Raw genomic sequence first — 21,678 nt, 5'->3', positions numbered from 1 at the left:
ATCGCATCACGCAGTTGCTGCAGATTTGTCGGCTGCACATCCATGACGCAAATCTCTGGTTCACCACATCCCAATGGTGCACTGTAGGATTTGGATCTGATGACTGTGGACTGTGACATTTGAGTAAAATTCATTGTCATGTTCAAGAAACCAGTTGGAGAATATTTGAGCTTTGTGACACGGTGAGTTATCCTGCTGGAAGTAGCCATCAGAAGATTGGTACACTGTTGTCATAAAGGCATGGACATGGTCAGCACAACCCGGTATCACGGCAAGACGTGAACATGTGACGATTTACCATGATGGGAGACGTGAAGCTGTCACGATTTCGTCCCTTCAAACGTGACAATTACACAGTATTGTTAACGTGGCCCAACCAGTGGAGATATAACCGGAAATGCCAAGCAAATGCTACCCCGACGGTCGGTTGTTATTATTATCAATATTAATATAATAATGATTTCATTTGTAATAGTCACACTCAATTTCGCCAATTTTCTGTTGCCCCAGCTGGTCGGCACCTCTTTTAGCAGATACAAAGGCTACATTCATTTATTAAATCGATGTGTGTGGATGTGGAATTAACGGACGTGACGTTGCACGATTGCGTTACCAGGCAACAGCTTCGGTTCATGTTAATTTATAAACTCTTCAACTCGAACCGTAGTTATATTTTAAAACATTTTAGAAAGCCTCACGAAATATTTTAATGTACATTTTAATTTAAATGTGAAGGAATGTGTGTATAACAAAATACATCCGTCAAAAACAATACCGGAAACAGACGTAGGCAAGATCCTCGGTTAAGGCTAGAAAGGATCCTTCTATTGTAAATATGACGTCACGTTCTCGTTGTAACTCTCGTTGTAATCGGAGCGGCTCGGAAACACATCTACAGCAGTAACATGATACAACATACACATTAATGCAGCAGCAATATTAATAGAGAAACATCAGACATAATAGTAAAACACTGCAAGGGAACATTTTATTGCACCAGGAGCTATCTTGGGACTTTTACTGCGACAACGTTGACTTGCCTGTGAATAAAAAATAAACCATAGTGTTGGTGATCTACAGTGTTGTCATTCTTCTTTGAACACCAGCAAGACCGCTTTTCAACAATCACACTCCCTGTCATTGACATAATTAATAGATAGTTTAGCTTCTCACCATCATTTGCTGTGGCCAACTGATGTTAACGATCCTAACTGAAAGGCTGCCTGCCAAACGTAAACATTCAGCCACGTGACATTCAGCCGAACTCTCGCGAGAGTTTTACACAAGACGGATCCTTTCTAGCCATAACCAAGATCCTCAGCTCGGTGATTCATGGTTTAGCCGCAATGCACGTTGGGAAATGGTGTTTATGCGATGTGAAATCCGAAAACATTTAAAAAAAATAAAATAATACTTTATTCCGAGTTTGCTTGCTTTTCTCTTTGGAGCTAATCACATAACGGCATTGTAATACATGGTTCGGCTGCATTACATATTACATATCTGCCGTAGTTATCTATTTATAGAGCCCTGATGAGAAGACTTCTATACAAACAAGAAGAACTGCCGCCAAAACTGAAAATGTGACGTGGATCACAAATATATCAGCCATTTAACAACATCTTAGATTTATTTTCACACAATATGTCTCCTTGCAATATCAACAGTAATTCGGCTGACTTTTATATTTGATCCAATTGGTAGATAGGCAGTATTTACACCATAACGGTGCACAGCTGATAGACGGGCACCTAGTGGTTAAAGCACGTTATTGAATTTTATTATTATTATTAACTAACAGAATAAGAGACCTGACAGGTGATGGTCAGACGTTGACCTGGCTGCACAGTCACAGAGGCTGGCTGTGTCAACTGTTCACACTTCACACCTGTACAAATACAAAAAAAAGTTATATGACAGATTATCCTGTTAAACAGCAGTATAATAAGTGTTGACTCACTTCCAGCTGCCAGCAGCAGCAGCAGCAGCAGCAGCAGAGAGAACATGATGATGATGACTCTCATTTAATTTAATTTCAAACCTTTATTTATACAGGTGTATCCCATTGAGATCATTGATCTCTTTTTCAAGGGAGACCTGCTCAAGTAGGTTCCACATGAAACATAAAAACATAAACAGAACAACAAAAGGACATCATACAGCACCATTTACATAACTATCCACATAAACAGGTACCAATAGCTTCCGATTGAGTAGCATCCAACCGAGCTTTAAAAACATTTAGTGGCACCAGATTGCTCAGTTTCCATTTAATTTGCAGACTATTCCAAGACAGAGGAGCTGCGCATCTAAAAGCTGTCTTCCCTAAGACAGTCCTAGCAGTTGGCACATTTAATAAAACCACAGCATTCGATCTCAGGCAGTAGCCACTTACAATTTTCCGTGAGATCAGGGAGCAGATATAAGATGGAAGTTTCCCTAACATGGCTTTGTATATAAAAATGTACCAGTGACTGAGCCTCCGTACAGTTAGTGAAAGCAAACCAGCCCTTGCATACAGGGTACAGTGATGGGTTAATGCTTTACAGTTTGTCACAAATCTCAGTGCACTGTGATACGCAGCATCTAACTTGACCAGGCAATTGGCAGGTGCATTCATATAGATCAAATCACCATAGTCCAGCACAGGTCAAAAGGTCACAGTGACTAGCCTTTTCCTGGCCTCAAGCAGAGAAACAGGACTTGTTCCTGTAGAAGAAACCTAGCCTAACCCTCAGCTTTTTAAGCAGGTTATTGACATGAAGTTTAGAAATGTGAGACAATCATCAAGCCAGAAACCAAGGACTCTGAGAAGACGTGAGCTCCTGATCCCCTTTAATCTCCACTGACAGTCTCTTGTGAAGGCCTTATAACTGTATCACAATGGATATTACTGAGTTTGCATAGAACCAAACGTGTTCACGTGTGAATGTGAACATTAATAGAATATCACCTCCCATCTTCAGAGCAATCCGACTATTATAACATTCGCGTTAAGAAAGCTTAATTAAATATCTGCCACAACATAAGTAACTGGATCAAAGTAACAGTACAGTCCGCGGCATATCACATCATAATGTATCATATATCTCCTTATCTGAGTCAGCTGAGCCGTATCTGGCCGTGCAACACTTACAGTGTCACATACTGTATGCAAAAGTATTATTTTAAGCAACACATTACGAAACACTCGAGTCAAATGTAATTAAAGTCAGATCGTGTCTTAGACGGGGCATATCATAAACCTGTTAATGTACGCATTCAAACACTTTTTCTTTTACCAGCTGTGTTCACCTTGCAGGTGCAGCTATGTGGCTTTTATCCTGGATAAAGTGTTTGAGTCATGGATGTTTAAAGTCTTCATATTTGTCTAATTATATAGTTGACTTTTCATTCAGGAAGTATACGCGCTGCGCTGTCAGTACGCTTCTCCATGTTTGTGATTGGTCGAATGCTCCAGATACCACCCCTTTTATGTGAACGCGCACCTAACTAGATAGGACACGGCTGGCTTGAGCGATCCACTTGATAACCCGTGTCGTAGTGCCGTTTAGCGAGAGGGCGTATGTTTTGGATTAGGCCAACCGGCTAACTCAAACATATCCAGGTTAGGTTGAACCAGTTTCGTGGTATACCCCCCAGGTCTTGTCCTGACTGAGCACAGGCACCTGTAGCCTTGGCTGCTGTGCTCTCAGTGTTTTGTCTCCCTTTTCCTGCCTATTGGCGTCAGCTGATAGAGGTGTTGGTTTTATCTTGTTATGCACAATGTTGATTCTTCTCTCAGAACTAGCTAAATATGGGTCTGGGGTAGAGATCTTCAGAATTGGTTTGGCATCTTTTGTGTCAATTCGTGGCACACAACATGTCTTGTGAATAAACCAGTTTGCCATCAAAGTTCCTGCTCTCCTCGTGTCTCTCTGACTCCTGTTTCCATTGCTTCAGAAGTTTCCATCGCATATGAAAGATTTTTACATGTTTGTAAATTATTTTGGTTTCAGTGTGTGTGTTTCACATGGGTGAACAGTATATTTATATGTTATGGAATGAAATACAATGTCAGATTAGGGGAAAGTTAGGGGAGTGCATGTTAATGTGTCTGGAGGTGGCGTGTTCCAAAAGTGTTTGGGTTTGTCTGCCGTGTGTGGGCTGCGTTCCATTTCAAATTGCCGCCTGTACAATGTATGCACCAGTCTGTGATATGCCGATGTGCAGGCCCGCCCCTCCATACACGCCGATCACACAGACTGCGTCTGCCTCTCGCCCTCATCTTGTGGAGGGAGCCTCATCTGATGCGCAAATGCGGCGCAATTGAGCGCGCCACAGTTTCTGCTGCGAGGCTCCACTAGCTGTAATCGGCTTGGTGTGTCCAGGGTTTACACACCACCCCCCCGTCGATGCTCGCGAGGGCCTCATCACATCACAGCCCTGCCGATGTGATATAATGTATAGGACCTTTTTCCTCATGGGTGTCATTCACAACAGACCAATCATGACAGTTTTAGAGAATGAGTTTGTATGGATACACTTAAAACATATTTGTATTTGTCTTGGCTTCAGCTCACTGATAACATAAGAACACAAATAGGCACAACACTTACATAGATGTTTTTTTTATATGTATTTTATTACTCCAAAGTAGAAAAAAAAAAGTCAGCCATATTTAACTGGAAAAGTTTTCCTTTGGCTCCCAGGAATTTTTCCACTTCGCCCCACTGTAAAACAGAAACAGTCAATCAATCAATCAATCAATGTTTATTTATATAGCCCAATATCACAAATGTTACATTTGTCTCAGTGGACTTCACAGTTTGTACAGAATATCAGTATGACAATACTGACACAGCAAAAAGTATAACTTTTTGGAATATGTAGTTCTACAGTATGTTGACAATGCTATTTCAAATGAGAAGATATACTAAGTCACTCAAAAATATCATGATGAAAGTGCAGTATAATGTATATATTTATATATAACACGTACATCATATATAATACAAGGTACATTTTTTATTTCAAAGTCAATGTTTCATTTGACCAATTCTTTGAATTTGCTGTCTTATCAATGCCCAAACATACAGCACTAAACTTAGACAACTGCCTGCAAGACTGCACACAGAAATAATACTACTTATTACTACTAACTATACTTATAGTATAATTGTTAAGAACAAATGTAACAAGTCAGTAATTACAAAAGAGATCAAATACCATCCAGCCTCACATATCAATCATTTAACCTTTAGTGATATTGATCAATGATAAACTCTATTGTATATTTTAATTTCTATTTCAATGTAGGCTACTTCCCTGCTTATGTGTTACAATCAGACAGCGTTTCTAGGGCGCGATGTCTGAATGACGAAGGGCAGAGAACTTGGATGTCTTACTTTATGGCGCAAACGTCTGATAGAGCCATTGATGACATGGCTCCCCACCCCCATGTGATCAACTAAATTCAATTTACTGCTGAGGAACCCAAAATGTTTAAGTTAGTGATCTCAGGGTTGATGAAGTTGGTTGGTAAGACTACTTTGTGGCCCCTGTTCTGCCAGACCCATCAGCTACACTGAAGGAAACTTCAGATTAGATACATACCATCCAGAGCAAGACTGCCACTGCACCAACACCTCGGTATGGCCCTGAGTAAAGAAACACAGATTTTAGGTAAACTTCCTTTTTTTCAAATGTCATACATGTAAATACAAAAAGTCCAGTGAAATCAAATGATAATTTGAAATAATAGTAGGTACGATTAACTCAAACATATGAAGGACTGTAACATAGTCAATAGCATTTTCCCCATCAGTTTAATATTTTGGAATACTATTATTATTTAAAAAAATATTTGTACTGCCAAGAATAGGAATTCACCTACAAAGGATTACAAGAAAAAATGTAATATACAAATAAATGGCTGGACATGATGCATTAATGCGACATGAAGCATTACACAAGTACCTCAACCTTAAATTAATAATAAATTATTGTTACTGTAATTTCAATATTTACATTAGCAGTCATGCTTAAGACTGAAACACTCCTTTTAAACAAAGTATACGAAAATCCAATAAGATAAGACTTGGTTCCACGGAAACATTATTGTCATTGTTTATTTATTTAAAAATATTTTCTAAACAAACCTCCCTGATTCGTTCCCTCGGTAGTTTTTTGTAGGGGAAAGTGTCTGACCCTTGATGAATGGGACATTCTGCAAGGAATTAAAAGATGGTAATAAGTTGAAGTTCAGCAATAACCTCCTAAACATTGCCTAACATCACATTGTGCTCAATTAAACTGTTCAAAATGGCACTGAGACTTTTGATACTGCAAAGTCTTAAACAAAACAAAAGGTGGTGTATTCTAATTGTACCGATGATTGTTTTCTCTCTCTTTAACTAATTCAATGTGCAAAATCAAACACAGTTTCAGTCGATGTAAATAAGATAATTACTAATTAACCCGCACATACCATTAATTGCCACTTTATTCCTCGTTGGTCTTCTTTTCTGTGAGGAAGACACTGAGGAGAGAGCAGGAGTCAGCCCGGAGGAGAGAGCAGGAGTCAGGCCGGAGGAGAGAGCAGGAGTCAGGCCGGAGGAGAGAGCAGGAGTCAGGCCGGAGGAGAGAGCAGGAGTCAGGCCGGAGGAGAGAGCAGGAGTCAGGCCGGAGGAGAGAGCAGGAGTCAGGCCGGAGGAGAGAGCAGGAGTCAGCCCGGAGGAGAGAGCAGGAGTCAGCCCGGAGGAGAGAGCAGGAGTCAGCCCGGAGGAGAGAGCAGGAGTCAGGCCGGAGGACACAGGAGTGAGGAAGAGAGTGAACTCAGTGTCAGTCTCGGTGGTAAGAGGTACAGACAAGTCTGATCCTGGGTCTGCGGCCATTTCTGCCTGTGTGGTACAAGGGCCCTCAGGTTCAACTGCCAAAGTCACTATTGAGAAGAAAAAAAAGTAGACGCATGGTGAATAAATGACCAAGTATAATCCGCTATATACATTTATAATCTGAGTAATTACAGCTAAAAATGAAACAGCGGAACATCAGTGATTCTGTGTTACAATGGCGTTTGTTAGCAACCAGGAAATGACACCAGTAAGGACAAACAGATGAGAATGCTGCGTGGGGTCTGGGTGCCGTGTTGGCGGGACATTGGGGGGCTCGCTGCTCCGCCCTTTGAGGCTCGAGGAGCAGACAGTGTGAGCTGGATTACTGGTGTTGTTTCCTGGTTGCTGCGTGGGGTCTGCGAGACAGCGAGGAACTCAGCCTGAGCGCACACACACACACACACTCACATCCAGGCTGTGAGTGTGAGTGCGTGTGTGCGTGAGGAGATCCACGGAGCCTCGGCTGAGAAAAGATAAGGCTGAGTGAGTGTGTGTGAGCCGGTACGTCACTATGCCCGTTACGTCACTATACTCAGGAAGATTTTTTTTTGAAAAAGAGCAGCATAGACAGGTATTTTCTGTGTTAGAGTTGTACTCGCTACAGGGTGTACTTTGAGGGTTTGTGACTCTGCAGACCGTTTACATGCAGGAAAAGCTTCATAACACACAAGGGGACGGGTAAGAACCAGAAAAGCATGACATGGGCCCTTTAACTGACAAAACAAGACATAACGACATATTTTTACTACTTGGTAAACAGTGATTCACATTTTTTTACATTTAAAACCAGATAACTGAGCAACTAATTTACAAAAAATGTTAACAGATACATTGCTGAAATATAGCATGCAGATTTGTATACTTTACCATTAATAAGGCTTTCGTAAATCCTCTTTATGGTAACAAGTGCATTGTTACCATCTTCTGTCTCGATTTGCCATGGACAGATGCAATCGGCCGCAAAACCATTTGTGCCTCTCTTGGCAAGAAGGAGGATGGGACGCCGATCTAACATTTTCCATTTGTGGAGCTGGAACACAATGGACACAAAAAAACAAGAAATATTATGTACACAACAGCTCTAAACATCATCACACACCTAAAGCCATTATAACTCCATTTATTTTGCATAAGTGAAAAATGCACTGATGTGATACGTGTGCACATTGAGGAAGGCACCCCACAATTAACCAGGTGTGATTTTAGACCCCTTTTAGGTGAGCCCCTAAAAAAGAACTGTAAAAAAAAAAGAAGTTTATCGAGCTCGGGTTCACTTTGAGTTTTTTTTACATGGGCATAGTTATTTTTATATGGGTTAGGGATGCCAGCGATTATTCTATTTTTCGAATATTCTTTATAGTCTCCATAATCGAAAATTATTTTTAAAATTCGATTTTATTTATATATATTTGTATTATTATTTATGTTTTTCTTTTTTTTCCTGGCTTAGTTTAAATTCGGCGGCGAATAATCGATTAATATTCGCCAGGGCTGTCCGATTTTGATCATGGTCAGTTTCTGGCATCCCTAATATGGGTCCATTTAACTCTCACATTCAGATATCTGAATAAGCTACATTTAGCTTTGAAACATGTCAGCAAGCTATAACCTATATCATTTCAGGTTCAAAGTTCTGCATTAACAGCACTTCAGATGTAAAGCTGGTGTTACAGGGGAATTTTTAAAGGACTGTTCGAACACGGCTCAAAGTCAGAGACTCTGGTAAGCTTAATGAAAGTGCTTTTAAGGGCCTCTTTATTAATACTAACTCTTTCCAGGTCTTGATTGTCTTTCAAGCACTATATTAATATGGGCTGGTTTTGATTCTGTGACATTCTTGGTTTTACCATTTATTCAAAAATGTATATGATATTTCATTTATTTTACTTTTGGAAACCATAGTCATATAATTATGTGTTTTCCATACTATGAAGTTCCAAAATAAAATATAAAACACCAAAATGCAGGTTTTTTTGTAAGATATAATTAGAAAAACATGTACATTGAAGCTCTGATTCTAGGAATTACCACTGGCCTGAACTATGTTACTTCTGGTTAAGAAATAATGTTTTACTAAAACTGGGTACCTGCAAGTACAAACACTATCTAACATCAGTTCGAAAAAATGTGTTATGCCTTTACAGATTTAAATACAACGGTGACAACAATTTTGCTTAACACATTACATGAAGTGCATTAGGCATGGGCGGTATAATTTTTTTCATACCGTCATACCTTGCTGACATCATACCGTGGTATACGGTATATGACGGTATCAGTCCCAATTTAAGGGGTAATTTCTCCCCAAAACATTTTTTTTACTCACTATATCAACAGCCAGCCCCACCAAAAATATTTTCCACCAGCCGCCACTGACGGTATGACTTGGGTCGACTTGAGTGAGGTGGCGTTCGGCGGCAAATAGATGTTTCGAACGGTATATTATATGTTCGGTGTAAAATGCAGCCCGAGCCGGTAGACGCTCGCAAAGTGCCGCGACGTGCGCGCAAGTGCAAAACAAGGGCTGCATACATGACACATTGTGCAAATGGCACATTTTGAGATCGAATACAGGACGCGTTTGTAGATGTCCGACGTTGTTTCCATAGTGAGCTAAGTTAACAATATATCATCATACATAAACATTTTCCGGGAGTAAATACTTGACTTATTGAATAAAGTTTGCTATATTCACTAACTAGTTTGGCAATATTATTCCGTGCATGTGTTAAAAACCTTATTTCCATTTGATTCATTGGATTACTCGCGTGAATGTTTAGCACGTAAATGCTTTCGTTTTTAAAACCGTCCGACCTCGACTACAAAACCATCAACCAGTTGCATAGGATTAAAAAATGTCAACACTCACTCACCCCGTCTTAAACATTCCCAAAGAAGTGCCTCTGTCTCTCGTTGTGCTGGATGAAGTCACTGGCGACGAGTAAACCCAAAATAGTCCCAAACAGGCGCAGAGGCAGTTTTCTTTTTTACTAGTTGTCCGAGTTCGGGGCCGGCAAATGCTGCCGCCATCTTGCTCAGCTCAGCTCTGTGCTGAGCTCTGAGAGCGGGAAAGACAGACTGCCCTCCCCTGCCCTCTGCTGGCGCGTGCTGTGCATTACAATCAATGTCGTCCCTGTCAAAACTCTGTGTCAGTGTAATAGAATGAAACGCATCTGTGATTTGGCGCACAGTCTGTGACGTCACGGTATTGAAAATCATACCGACGGTATTTCGAAATACCCTGGTATACCGTAATACCGCCCAAGCCTAAAGTGCAGTAATCGTGCACTAGTCTGTACTTCTCACATAAACTTAATTAAGAAATTAGGATTATTTTTAAAAAGTAAATGAGGGCGACTGTTGGAAAGTATAAATCAATTAAGTAATTTAACTATTTGTATAAAAAGATTAAGATCAGGGATTATTTACACACTTTTTTATGATAACTGACATCTGCAAGAGAAAAAAGCTTACCAGTAAATGTGTCGAGTCATACACTTTGTTGACACTGTGGTTTTTCTTTTGCGTGGCCTTCCACTCCTGTGCAACCTTTTCTTTTTGCTTGGAGAGTTTCTCTTTGTAGGGTTGGATGGCACCACATTGTTTGCATTTTTTACTTGCTACTCCTATGCTTTCCCTGCATGTCTGGCACACTTTTTGAGTAGGCATCTGTAACAGAAACACATATAATGTCAGGGAATACCAAAAATAAGAATACTATACTACAAATGTTTACAGGATTCATGTATTTTATTATATCGTGAAAAATCTTGTTAAAACAATGAACTCATGTTTTTTTATCTTTTAGATAGGATGAACAAAAATCACAAGAGTAAGGAAAACAATGTTATACAGAGTCAGTCACATGTTTAAAGTGACTGTTATGGACAACCCTAATCTGTCAATATCTGGTTGATCCAAAAGTTGATGCTCCATCATCACAGAAAATAATACTAAAATCATCATTACCAGGGGTGTATTGCTAATTCTATAAGTTCTGCATGTGTGCAGGCGCAGTTGTGGCTCGTTTTGAAGCTTATGTAACTACTGTCAATTAACACTCCAGCCAGAATCAGCAAAGAATGGTCATTTATTAAGTCTGCATTATTGAATAAATGTGTGATTCTTACATTAAATGCTGCACACAGCTGCGTGATAGTTAAGTGATCAGTGAAGGACCTTTATAAACTAACTCCCTCCTGCTGAGGTACAAAGGTTACTATATAAAAAGTGTGCACATTTATTTAGTATCCTATCCATGTGAATATGTTTTAAGTGGGGGTGGACCTCATGTCCTCTAGGGGGGTCCGGAGGCCCCCGGGAAGTTAAATGCATCAATCTTGTGCACTTTGAGGGCAAAATTAACTAAATCTATGGATACATCTGTCAACACCCATATGAAACTTAACTGTATACATTTCAATAATAAAAAAAAAAAGATAAGAATAATACTTTTTTAAAATGTATCTTTGTGCATATTTAACTATTTACTGTTTTTTTTTTTTATGCATTTGTTGTATGTCCAATAGTATGAATTGTAAACATTTCATCAATGTTTTAGATTCATTCGATTTTTTTTAGGGTGCTGTGTGACGTTGAACCTGCGACCTGCAACCTATGAACCTGTATTTGTATACTACCAAAGGAGCTATTGAACCGAAGAACTTGAATTTCCGACTCCTATTGTGGAACATTACAATAATATAAAAGTGTGCCTTGGAAATATGTGTTTCCATATATGGTGACCAAACTGTTTCAGACCCACTGAGATAACTTAGACTAAAGTTAACTGTGTAAACATTACATTAGGTACATTAGCCTCTCAGCCTATCCGTTATCATAGCTAGCTAGCACCAGATGCTAACAACCATCCCCGTTTTAGGTGCCGGAGCGGTGTTCCGGCAGTATTACACCCCTGGTCACTCTTCACTTAATAGATAAATAGTATTTAATATAGTTATAAAGAATGTGACGTGTGATAACATTTGGATCAACCGCATGAACCGATGGATCACATAACTTCCATGCTCACGTTAACGTTAGCTGATTCTACTTTTGGCTAATTTAGCTTTGCTATCATTATTCCTAGGTAAACATAGTAATCTTTGTCACTATGCTAGACGACAAAATAAAACAACATAATACATATCCCAAAATGAATATATTTTTGATATCTGACTACTCACGTTTATTAGCTTGTCTGGGAAATAAATGGATGTTGTCAGTGATGCAGTAACGACTCCAAAACCCCGGTGAGTTAGCATTTTACCACTTCCGGTTCCCTCGCCTCAGAACCAATGAGATTTCTCCATAGGATTTGGGAAAATAGCTTGAAATAAGGTCTGTGGTCGACACAAATTTAAGAGACGGATCACGTTTTGTTCTACGACAGACAGCCGTGATTTTTGAAGAGTGTACGTGTCTGAAAAACGATGGTTTTTAACAGAAGTTGTCGAGGACGTTGTACGTCATTACGCCGCCTCCCGTTGATTTAAAACGCGTTGACTGAAAACGCTGCTCTGGGTCGTATTAATGGGTCGGAAAACAAGGAAAACAATCGACCTATTTGGTCGTATTAGTTGGAGGACTTGTTGTTTTATGCATACTAATGTGATGGAAGCGGCATTTTGTTTTAATAGACTTGGGGGCGGGCCCACCTGTCACTTTTTATGCATACTAATGTGATTGAAACCTTTTTTTATTATACACCATAAGGCGCAACAGTGGGGGCTTTTCACACCTGTGAATACACATCAACCCCCTCCTATCGACGGATCTCACACCTACTTGGGATATCACACCTACTTGAGATCTCACACCTCGAACAAAGGGGAGGCGGGACTTAGCTCATTAGCATAAGTAGGGAGAGGTGTGACCTGCCACAGCACCTGTTACTTTCTATGCATACTAATGTGATGGAAGCGGGATGAATAATACTACTCTGGTTCACACATGAATTGGAATCTCTTAAAGAATATGATGAAAAGATTAAATAATATGTTCTACCCTCAGTGTGTTTTTAGGGTTATTTAATAGTTTCCTCTTTCTTTCTTTATAAATTCACCAATTGATTAATTCATGGCTAATAAATATTTTTCTTTACGTATTTCTCGTTGGTGAATAAGTGTGTTTATGTGTAAACTCACTCACTCCCGTTTTCCTTCTCTCCCCCTCTGGTTGTCAAGCCACGACCCCCTCACGTTCTGCCGGACCATGCCAACTCCTCCGTCCTGTCCTCTTCTCCGTCCACCTTCTCCTCAGTCCATCCGCTCTTGGATCCTCCCGCTGTAACTCTTTTGAGTGGCCCAACTGCTTTGCGTTTCATCTCCTCCTTTACAGTCTCTACTGGTTGCATGGAGGGCGTATTCCGCTCTCATGTCCCACACTCTGCTCTTGTGCCAAATCCCGTGGCTTAGCTTGGAACTTCATGTCCTGTGGGGGACCGATGAGAGTGTGCCTTTTATGTCACCTGTAGTTCTGGATGCCTCAGGTGGAGATGGTTCTGGATGCAGTGTTGGAGTTGTTGGTTCAGCTCTGGTTCTCTGTCTGTTCGATGGAGAAGGAGGAGTCTCCTGTGGTGAGGTCTTTTGTCTGCTTGGAAGATGGGGTCGTAGCGGTCTGACAGGCGGAGAGATAGAGAGAGAGAGAGATCTCGGGATGGCTTACCTATAGTTAATTCTAACACACTGAGGTAAAATAAATCCAATCTTTCCCACTCTATTGTCCTAACCATACTATCTTTCTTAGATGTTAAATGTCATCTAAGCCCAGTTAATGTCTTCTAATAATTGTACCATATCCCTAAACATTGTTTTCACCCACTGTAACATGTTTACCCCAATTAACTCTTTCAGGAAACCATTTTCTTCTATACATTTAAATACCTACATGTTTCAAGCACCACATATTTCACACACTAAAAAAGAACGTCCCCATATTTTTGTCCATCATTTTAAAACTCACTGTTATTTAGAACATAAGTAACTTTTGTGACTGGACATATCTGCAATGTCGCCACTATCTGCTGGGAAATCTTTTTCATAGAGTTTGTACGTACAAAGCTGTATTTGTGGGTTAGTAGCCTGTTGCAACTGTAATCATTTCCAATAATTTTGCTCAGGTCACCGGTCGGTTGTTCATAAACTTAACTGGGGATGTTTCTGGTACAGACTAAAACATGGATCCAGTGTATTTAGAGATTCCCCTAATCTGTTAATCCCCATCACTTACATATCCCGATCACTTAAACCCATCTCATCATTTGATACAAGAACTGGATATAGGAGGGGTGAATCATCTTGATTATAACCGCCTCTGGTTTGGGACCGAGTATTTCTAACTCCTCCTCTTGTTGCTCAGCTGATCTTTTGGCTCTGGGGATAAGTGAAAGTCTCTGAAAAACAGCTGGAGTTTTGTTAGTGATGTGGGCATTCTCTATGAGTGAACTAATGGATCCATGTTTTACTTGATATTGTACTCCCCATCCAACCAGAAAGGTGCCAAGTGTCCTGAGCACAATCAACAATGCTATTCTGACTCTTATCCCTAGTTGACCCCACAATTGGTTTGGCTTTGTTCTTGACATCATCTCTATTTTATCCCTGGTTGTGTCAGTTACAGAATTTAAATAATGAGTACAAAAATAAGATACAAGAAATTGGACTCTTTTTCAGATGTAAAACAAAAAAATAGGTTTTCACATTAATGTACAATCTATAAAAATCTGTAGACAATTTGTCTTTTGAGCTGTTTCTATCTTTATCTTATTTCTATTTATTGTTTTGTTTCAGCTCTGCCAAATCAGTCCTAACTCCCAATAACTTTCTGGAAGTTGCCAGTGAAGGGTGACAATGTGTGAGGTGGTGTCAATTTGCTCCTTTTTCTTTACCTTTAAACTGGAGCGCGTGTGAAGTTTGTTACAACTTTTCACGCTTCCGTTCACCGGGGATCAGCCCACTGTCTTTTGTGAACTTTCACCCTCACCCAATCACCTGGCCGAACAGGAGTTTCTTCTGATATCTCTGTAGTTTTCCTAGCCTGTGTAGACAAAACTTGCATAATATTACTCAGAGTTCTGACATATTCATCCACTTCTATTTGTCTAATATCTAAAACTGGACCACTCCCTCCTTGGAGAAGGCCCTCGCTTTGGCATACCTCTTGTTGTTATGAGACCTATTGTTAACTACATGTTATTATTTATTAACTACAACGTCACCGAATCAACATATCTTTATAATCATGACACTCCCTCCTTTGAGCATAACATGCTCAATTAATATTGCAATGATTACCCTATTATGAACAGGACATGTAAAACACATAACGTTGCATTAAATAAATATAACTTCTCCGTGTACCCACAAGGCGTACACAAATATTGTATGATGTGTGGTTTTCTGATGGCATAAATGCATATTCACTAAAAATCTGCAATTAGCACTTCTAATAGTTTACTTGTTTCAATAATGGCTTTTTCATGGTATTATGCATCATTGTTGCCACGAAAAAACAATACCCCTTTTAAAATTGCGTCTCAATAATTCTAGGATTAGAGGATTGGTTGACACTGCTGAAGTAACATATGATAAAATAATATGTCTCCAAACTGGAGGGAAAATATGAACTATTCTCACAGAGAGTGACCTGCATGAAGGGCTGGTGCCCCTCACTCAAAATGAGATATTGCCTTACGCACTACACTATAAATCAGTAAAGTTACTCAAGAATAAATAAATAAAGACTGATTCTTGAAACTGTTGTAAAAACCCTACAACTTCTTCATCCAAGCTCTCAATCAGTGTTATGTTATTTAATCTGCAGCTCACGCCTTAAAACAGATACTTCAGACCGATTATAAAATTGTGTTTGAGAAAAATGTAATCTGACTCCATAAATCACATAATTGTTTGATTAAATACTGCACTTCTGGCTAACAATAAATGAAGTTCCCCTTTAAACACAGCCCCGGTCTTCTGACGGGGTCTATCTATGTACTGGCTGGAAAATGTTGGGCCAGTCTCTGTCGCTCCGTCACAGTTCTCCCGCTAACAGTCACTCTCTAGTTCAGCTGGGTTCTTGTTGACTTCTTCACCGGTTTGAGACAAGCGACCCTATTGGAACACCTCCCTTTGTAGCCAGACTTCACCACAGAGGAATCGAGTTTCTGTTTTCAGGTCTGGACAGCTTCACGTCAGGTGTATCGCCGCCCCTTGCATATTTTGGGTGGAAGCCCATCGTCTTGACCTCACTAGCTGTGTCGACACAATATTTCTATGTGTGGGGGAACAACATCACTTGTAATCTGTATCCTTCTCATAATTACAAAAATAGTCTGCTAAATGTTCTACTCTGCTACTTCTAATCTGTGGATGCTCTGTGTGTAAATGCAATATTCTACTCACTATCTTTTAAATAACATTCAACCTCTCCCTCCTGTGGTGACATATGTGGCTCTTTGTAGCTGGTTTTCTAAATACCCTTTTGCTGAAGATGCATCACCTGGTGGTCTGGCCCTCTGAACTTCCTCATTGTTGTGGTTGATACCAGGCTGTCAGTGGTATTTGGTTCATGTTTGGCGATGCTGTTCGTCTTTGACATCCCTGGGACCCCCTGCTTCTGTCGTCATCATGGAAACCTCACCTGGGGTAAATGCATGGAGGGCCGTTGTTTGGTTCATTGTTCTGCGGACACTCTCTGGACCAATGTCCCATTTGGCTGCAATGGTAACATCTCTCAAACCGGAAACCTCTTACTCCTTTTTGTCGGTTCTGCATCCGAATCTCTGGCACTACTCGAGGTTGAACTGTTTGAGGTGTCTGCCCTGCCTTCTCTGGTTCTTTGGCTATCTTTGATGTAGCTGCCATTTGCCTTGCCGCTTTCTTGTTTTTATTAGCTTCGGTATCTTTCTCAGCTATTTGTATCTTCAAGAGTCTCAGTTTATAATGCTACCATTCCTGTCTTTTGTGTTTCTCTTTGTCGTCGTCTTTCTTCTGTGATTTCTTCTAATCGTATGTTCTCTTCCATCAGGTGTTTTGATTTACTGGTTAGCATTCTTACTTCATACTCCAATTATTTGAGATGTTTGTCCGTGGAGACTCCATTCAACTGCAAGACTTCTCCTATAAAACCAACATTCGGGGAGGGAGGAGGGACTTCGGCCAAGCTTAGATACAGCTTCGGAGTTTGGATAACTGGAGCCTCTTTGTTTTTTTTCTGCTATGTCTTCCCTCACTGCCAGGTCTGCTACTTGGACCACATTTATGCTATCTGCCAATAGGCTGGCATATTCCAGGTGGAGTATCAGACTTGTAACTCTTATAAATCTTTCTTCAGCTTCCCTCCATTGTTAGCTGTTGTAGGCATTTTTCGTGCTCATAGTCGAGTACTGTTCTTCTATGGGCTTTTGTTGGTCCAGGTTGATCATCTGCTGGAATCAGTCCTCTTGTTTGCCACTGTTCCAACAGTTTCTCTATTTGGTTCCATCTCTTCTGTCTTTTACTTGGAAAGGTCAAAGCATCTGATCTGATTTTAACCCTTTCCTTGATATCTGCAGTTGAGCCTCGCTCTGCGTCTGGTCTCAACTTAGTTTCTTTCGGTGACATGCTCTCTTCCTATTCGAATGAAGTTATTAAGTTATCAAAGATCGAAGTAATAATCCTCCGACTAGCACCTTTGTTCCTGATAAATAATATCCTATGTCATCCGAACTTAACTTTAAATCTGGGTTTGTTTGTTTTTTAGTTGCTCAAGGTTTTTTTTTTATTTAAAATATTTTTTTAAGTTATAGATTTTTTTTTAAAGTTTTTTGTAAAATATTAATAAAGTAAATTAGAATATAAAAGTTATGCACATTTTAAAATATGTAATGTTAAAAATAAAAATTGTACAGTGTATGGTTTTGACTTTGAAAATTTGAAATCTGGTGAAAATCTACTGTGTACAGTACATACCGAAGTGTATGGAATTATGTAAATGTCATAACTTGTGTTAGCTTTTTGAATATTCTATAGTCTTATTTGAAAGAGTATTATTTAAAGTTTCTTATCTTATAATTAGAAACCACTTGCAATTTTTTCTTGGCGATCAAGCATGCGTTTATTTATAACACTTAAAATTAAACTTCAAAATGCTATTGAATTTTTCCTAAGAGGTGTTTCTTCTATCTGTGTAATAATTCTGTACTACCAGCAGAGTGCGCTGTTGTAATTTACAGTTCAATCCACTAGGGACAACTGTTGCAAAACTGACCTCAATTCAGCAAGAAAAAGTTTATTTTCCTTCTTAAAAATGGGAAGAAAATTACACTATGGTAAAACAACACAGCACATAACCGCCAAAACACATTTGCAAACCGAAATATTTCAAAAAAACGCCAATACACACTAGCACAATTCCAAAATCAGATTGGGTTTTGATAAAACAAACTGAGTACTTTCAATTAGCATTTCACGAAATGGCGACTGCTGTGTGGTTCATTGTGAACATGAGGGCAAGACAAGATGGCAACTGATTTTCCAACCTTTAACCTGAAGAACAAAGGGATTTCAAAACACACCTCGTGGCTCTCACAGCGTAGTTGAAATAATGGTGGGGTGATCTTTAGTCTAGAAAATTCAACACACAACACTGTAGTTTAAAATAACATTTCTATTTAGTTTACAATGATAAATGGGCCTCATACCCTTACATCATAGCTCTCAACCCAATGTACGTACATTTTTTGACTTTAAGAGCCAGTATGGTTATCTCTTCTGTTTAAACACGCTATTATGGGACAAAATGGGACGCTATCCAAACACAATCAGAAGAATATCGTCTATCTGACACAAGAATGTCGCTTTTTCTTGTCGTAATCCACACGCAATGTCTTGTTGAAAACAGAAAAAAGTAACCACTGAAAGCTTCAAACTCCTCAGGCCTTTTCCTCGAAAAATGACTTTTTTAAAACAGCCTCACACTGTCGTTTAAACACTCACTTCAATATCCTCAGTGGTGGTTCCACTGGGGCTGTGTCCTTGCCTCAAACAGTCCCTACTGTTTAATGGCCTAAAACCATTCACGTTAACTTAAAACGTAACAAGAGACACTCATTGAAGTGGTTGGCCTCATCACACAAAGGACTTTCTTTTAAAACAGCCTCACACTGTTGTTAACACAAACACTCACTCCAATAACCTCAGCTTCCAACTGTGGCTGTGTCTTTGCCTCAAGCAGTCCCAACTGCTTAATGGCCTAAAACCATTCACGTTAACTTAAAACGTAACAAGAGACACTTATTGAAGTGATTGGCCTCTAGCCGACATGTAATAACAGACAAACGAATAGCATGCAGGGTTAAATGTAAGAAAAAAGAAAGTGAACTCACCCGGCCTGTGACAAAGCAACGCCACGTGTTATAGGATACCAATGTTTATCAATTTAGGCTTGTTTTAACATTAATTTAGGCAGTCTTTCTCAGGAGTCCAACTTACCAGACAGACACAAACTCTGATTATTCACTATGTAATCTATTGAAGATTTTGAATAAACAGGTACTTCTTTACCTTTCTGTATGGGCCCGAGTGTATGTCTGCCAGCATTGTTCAAGCTCCTTTGAAAACTGCAACTGCTCTCCCGGTGGAACGAGATTACGTCGGGGTCACCAATTGTTAACTATGTTCGTTATTCTCGCGTCCAGGAGAGAAGCTTTAAAATGAGACTAAATGGAGTCTCTGAGAAGAATCAAATGGGATACTTTAATTTAAAAAGGCGCGGTAGTGTTACAAGCAGAATATTGGTCAGGTGAGGAGAGAAAAGCTGCAGCTCCCTCTCGCAATGGCGGCCGTGAAGAAGGGAGCACACAAGTCTTTGTACTTCCCGCTTGCTGGCTGTTCGCTCCTCCTCTCTGGGAGCTGTAGTGACATAGGGGACTCCCCCCTCGTTCTTCTGAGTCCGATATTGCGTTATACGGAGGATTCCGACATTTTACATTAATTAATTACTTCCACATGCCTTTTCTCCTCATATTCTCTTTCATCACTTTTCGTTTAACACATTCTAAACGCTGTAATTCATATTTTAAAAATACTGGAAATACTTCACGGCATTTTGGTTTCCGGTGGAGTTCCGGATGTTGTCACACGCTACCCACGTCTGTAAACAATAATGTATTCAAATAAACTGTACCTTCATTTAATATTCAGCATGGTAGTATCTCGACATCTATAGTTGTAGTGTTAAATCAGTAGGTTTCGGTGTGCATCACTCCATGCCATTTCGCTACTAAATTCACCTCTTTAGGAAATAGTATATTAGCCACATGCTAAATGCTAACCGAAGATGAAGGATTTCAGAATAAAAGCTTAACAACTGGTTGTGCACGAGAATTTCTGATTTTTGTCAGTATAAAACAGGATTTAAACTGACGGTATGTTTAAGCTACATTATACCATCAAAACATTGATTTTAATTTCTAACAGAGGCCGACTACAAAAGGTAGACTCAATGGCTCTTGATGACATCAATGAGCAGTCCCAAAACATGCTGCTGTATAAAAAGAAATAGGTCCTGATTTCTTCTATTTAGTGTTGGATGATTTGTTGTATTGATTGCTGATGGATGTTAAGATATGTTTTACAATTAAAACAAAACGATTATTGTATTTGGAATCAAAAAGTTTACAAATCGTAGTTTTAATAAAATGACTAGCAATATAGGGTTTATTCAACAGCGGTAAAGCATTAAGTTGCTAAATTAACGTACACTGAACTGTAAAACTTACCACTATTTAGGAAATAACCTGATCAGAAGGATTGACTTGCAAGACAGCAAAGAGGTGGAGGAGGTCTCTGTCATGTACAACCATTGGTAGGTGTTACACCTGAAAGAAAGATAAGGAAATAAGACAACACAGGAGGACAAACACCTTCTTAAGTAAAAGACCAAATCATGTCAAGCTTTACATCTTTCAGTCTTTATAGTGCACTGTTGGAAATGACATTCCAAATGCTAAATTCAAACTCAATACCATAAATAACTGGGTACCAAAGTGCTTTACTTGATAGAACACGTTCCGCACGGAGCAGTAACCATCCGGCTCGGCCTTTTGCTGCATATCATCTCCTCCCTCTCCACTGTTTCCAGTAGATCTCTACTGCCTCTGTCCAATAAAACAGAAATGCCCCAAAACAATCATATTTAAAAAGTTCAAAACAATAACTTGCTTTTGGCATTCAAATGTATTAGAATCTCACCTTTTTCCTGGATGCCAGGAAGGCGTTCCCTTCAAGTCCGCAACCAGTCATAGCATAGGAGTTCAAATGCAAAGCCTGAACGATGACAAGAGCGAGACTTACATTTTACAAGATAAGTAATACCAGAGCAGTGTGTACGAAATGCAGAGAGCAAATCAAATCCCTGACAGACTCAAACACTTTGGTGATGTCCTCATCTGATAATGATGTTTCATTTTTAGCAGCAAAGTAACATTACTCAAGGTATATGTTGGACCCAACTCATGTACAGTATATGTTTTGCATCTCCTCAATAATGGTCTGTATAGTTGAGTAGAAACAAACTGTCCCTACAGTTTCAGGTAGATTAATAAAGAAAAGTTTGCAATGAAGCACAAAACCCCTCTTTGTATTAAGCTGGCTGCCACAGAAAGTACAGCTTAACATAAGGTGACCAGATTTTCAAAATGAAAACCGGGGACATTTTGAGTTTTGCGGTCAAAATCTCATTAACATATCCACATTTCTTCGCTGTTAAAGAAAAAAGGGGGACAATTCTGGTTCAATGTAATTCGAAAATGTTAACTGTT

At 39.5% G+C, this 21,678-nt stretch overlaps 1 protein-coding gene across 7 annotated transcripts; it reads right to left on the bottom strand.

Moving 5' to 3' along the window:
- Positions 1–3,861: 3,861 nt before the first annotated feature.
- LOC307045092 (uncharacterized protein) lies at positions 3,862–19,713 on the bottom strand. Of its 7 annotated transcripts, XM_079690594.1 has the most exons (8): positions 14,764–19,221; positions 13,022–13,493; positions 10,350–10,544; positions 7,743–7,905; positions 6,470–6,922; positions 6,141–6,208; positions 5,596–5,639; positions 4,472–4,712 (listed from the first exon to the last, which is right to left on the bottom strand). In XM_079690594.1, the coding sequence occupies exons 3-8, from the start codon at positions 10,542–10,544 to the stop codon at positions 4,661–4,663; spliced, it is 975 nt and encodes a 324-aa protein (XP_079546720.1). In that variant the 5' UTR covers positions 13,022–13,493; positions 14,764–19,221; the 3' UTR covers positions 4,472–4,660. The 7 variants fall into 7 exon arrangements, with proteins under 7 accessions (XP_079546717.1, XP_079546723.1, XP_079546722.1 ...); XM_079690591.1 differs by lacking the exons at positions 13,022–13,493; positions 14,764–19,221 and adding an exon at positions 12,062–12,985 and having other exon boundaries at positions 3,862–4,712; XM_079690597.1 differs by lacking the exon at positions 13,022–13,493 and having other exon boundaries at positions 4,467–4,712.
- Between the last annotated feature and the right edge of the window lie 1,965 nt (positions 19,714–21,678).

Source organism: Notothenia rossii, assembly GCF_949606895.1.
Source record: "Notothenia rossii genome assembly, chromosome: 6".
NCBI lineage: Eukaryota > Metazoa > Chordata > Actinopteri > Perciformes > Nototheniidae > Notothenia > Notothenia rossii.
Note: the sequence above shows the minus strand (reverse complement) of the source record. Positions and strands in the feature narration are given on the sequence as shown.

Excerpts from the sequence above, each read along its gene's own strand:
- LOC307045092 (XM_079690591.1), bottom strand. The coding sequence starts at position 12,139 with ATGCTAACTCACCGGGGTTTTGGAGTCGTTACTGCATCACTGACAACA. Across the intron at positions 10,545-12,061 it reads TCCCAGACAAGCTAATAAAC|ATGCCTACTCAAAAAGTGTG; the intron begins GTGAGTAGTCAG and ends TTTCTGTTACAG. Across the intron at positions 4,713-5,595 it reads TGGCAGTCTTGCTCTGGATG|TGGGGCGAAGTGGAAAAATT; the intron begins GTATGTATCTAA and ends TCTGTTTTACAG.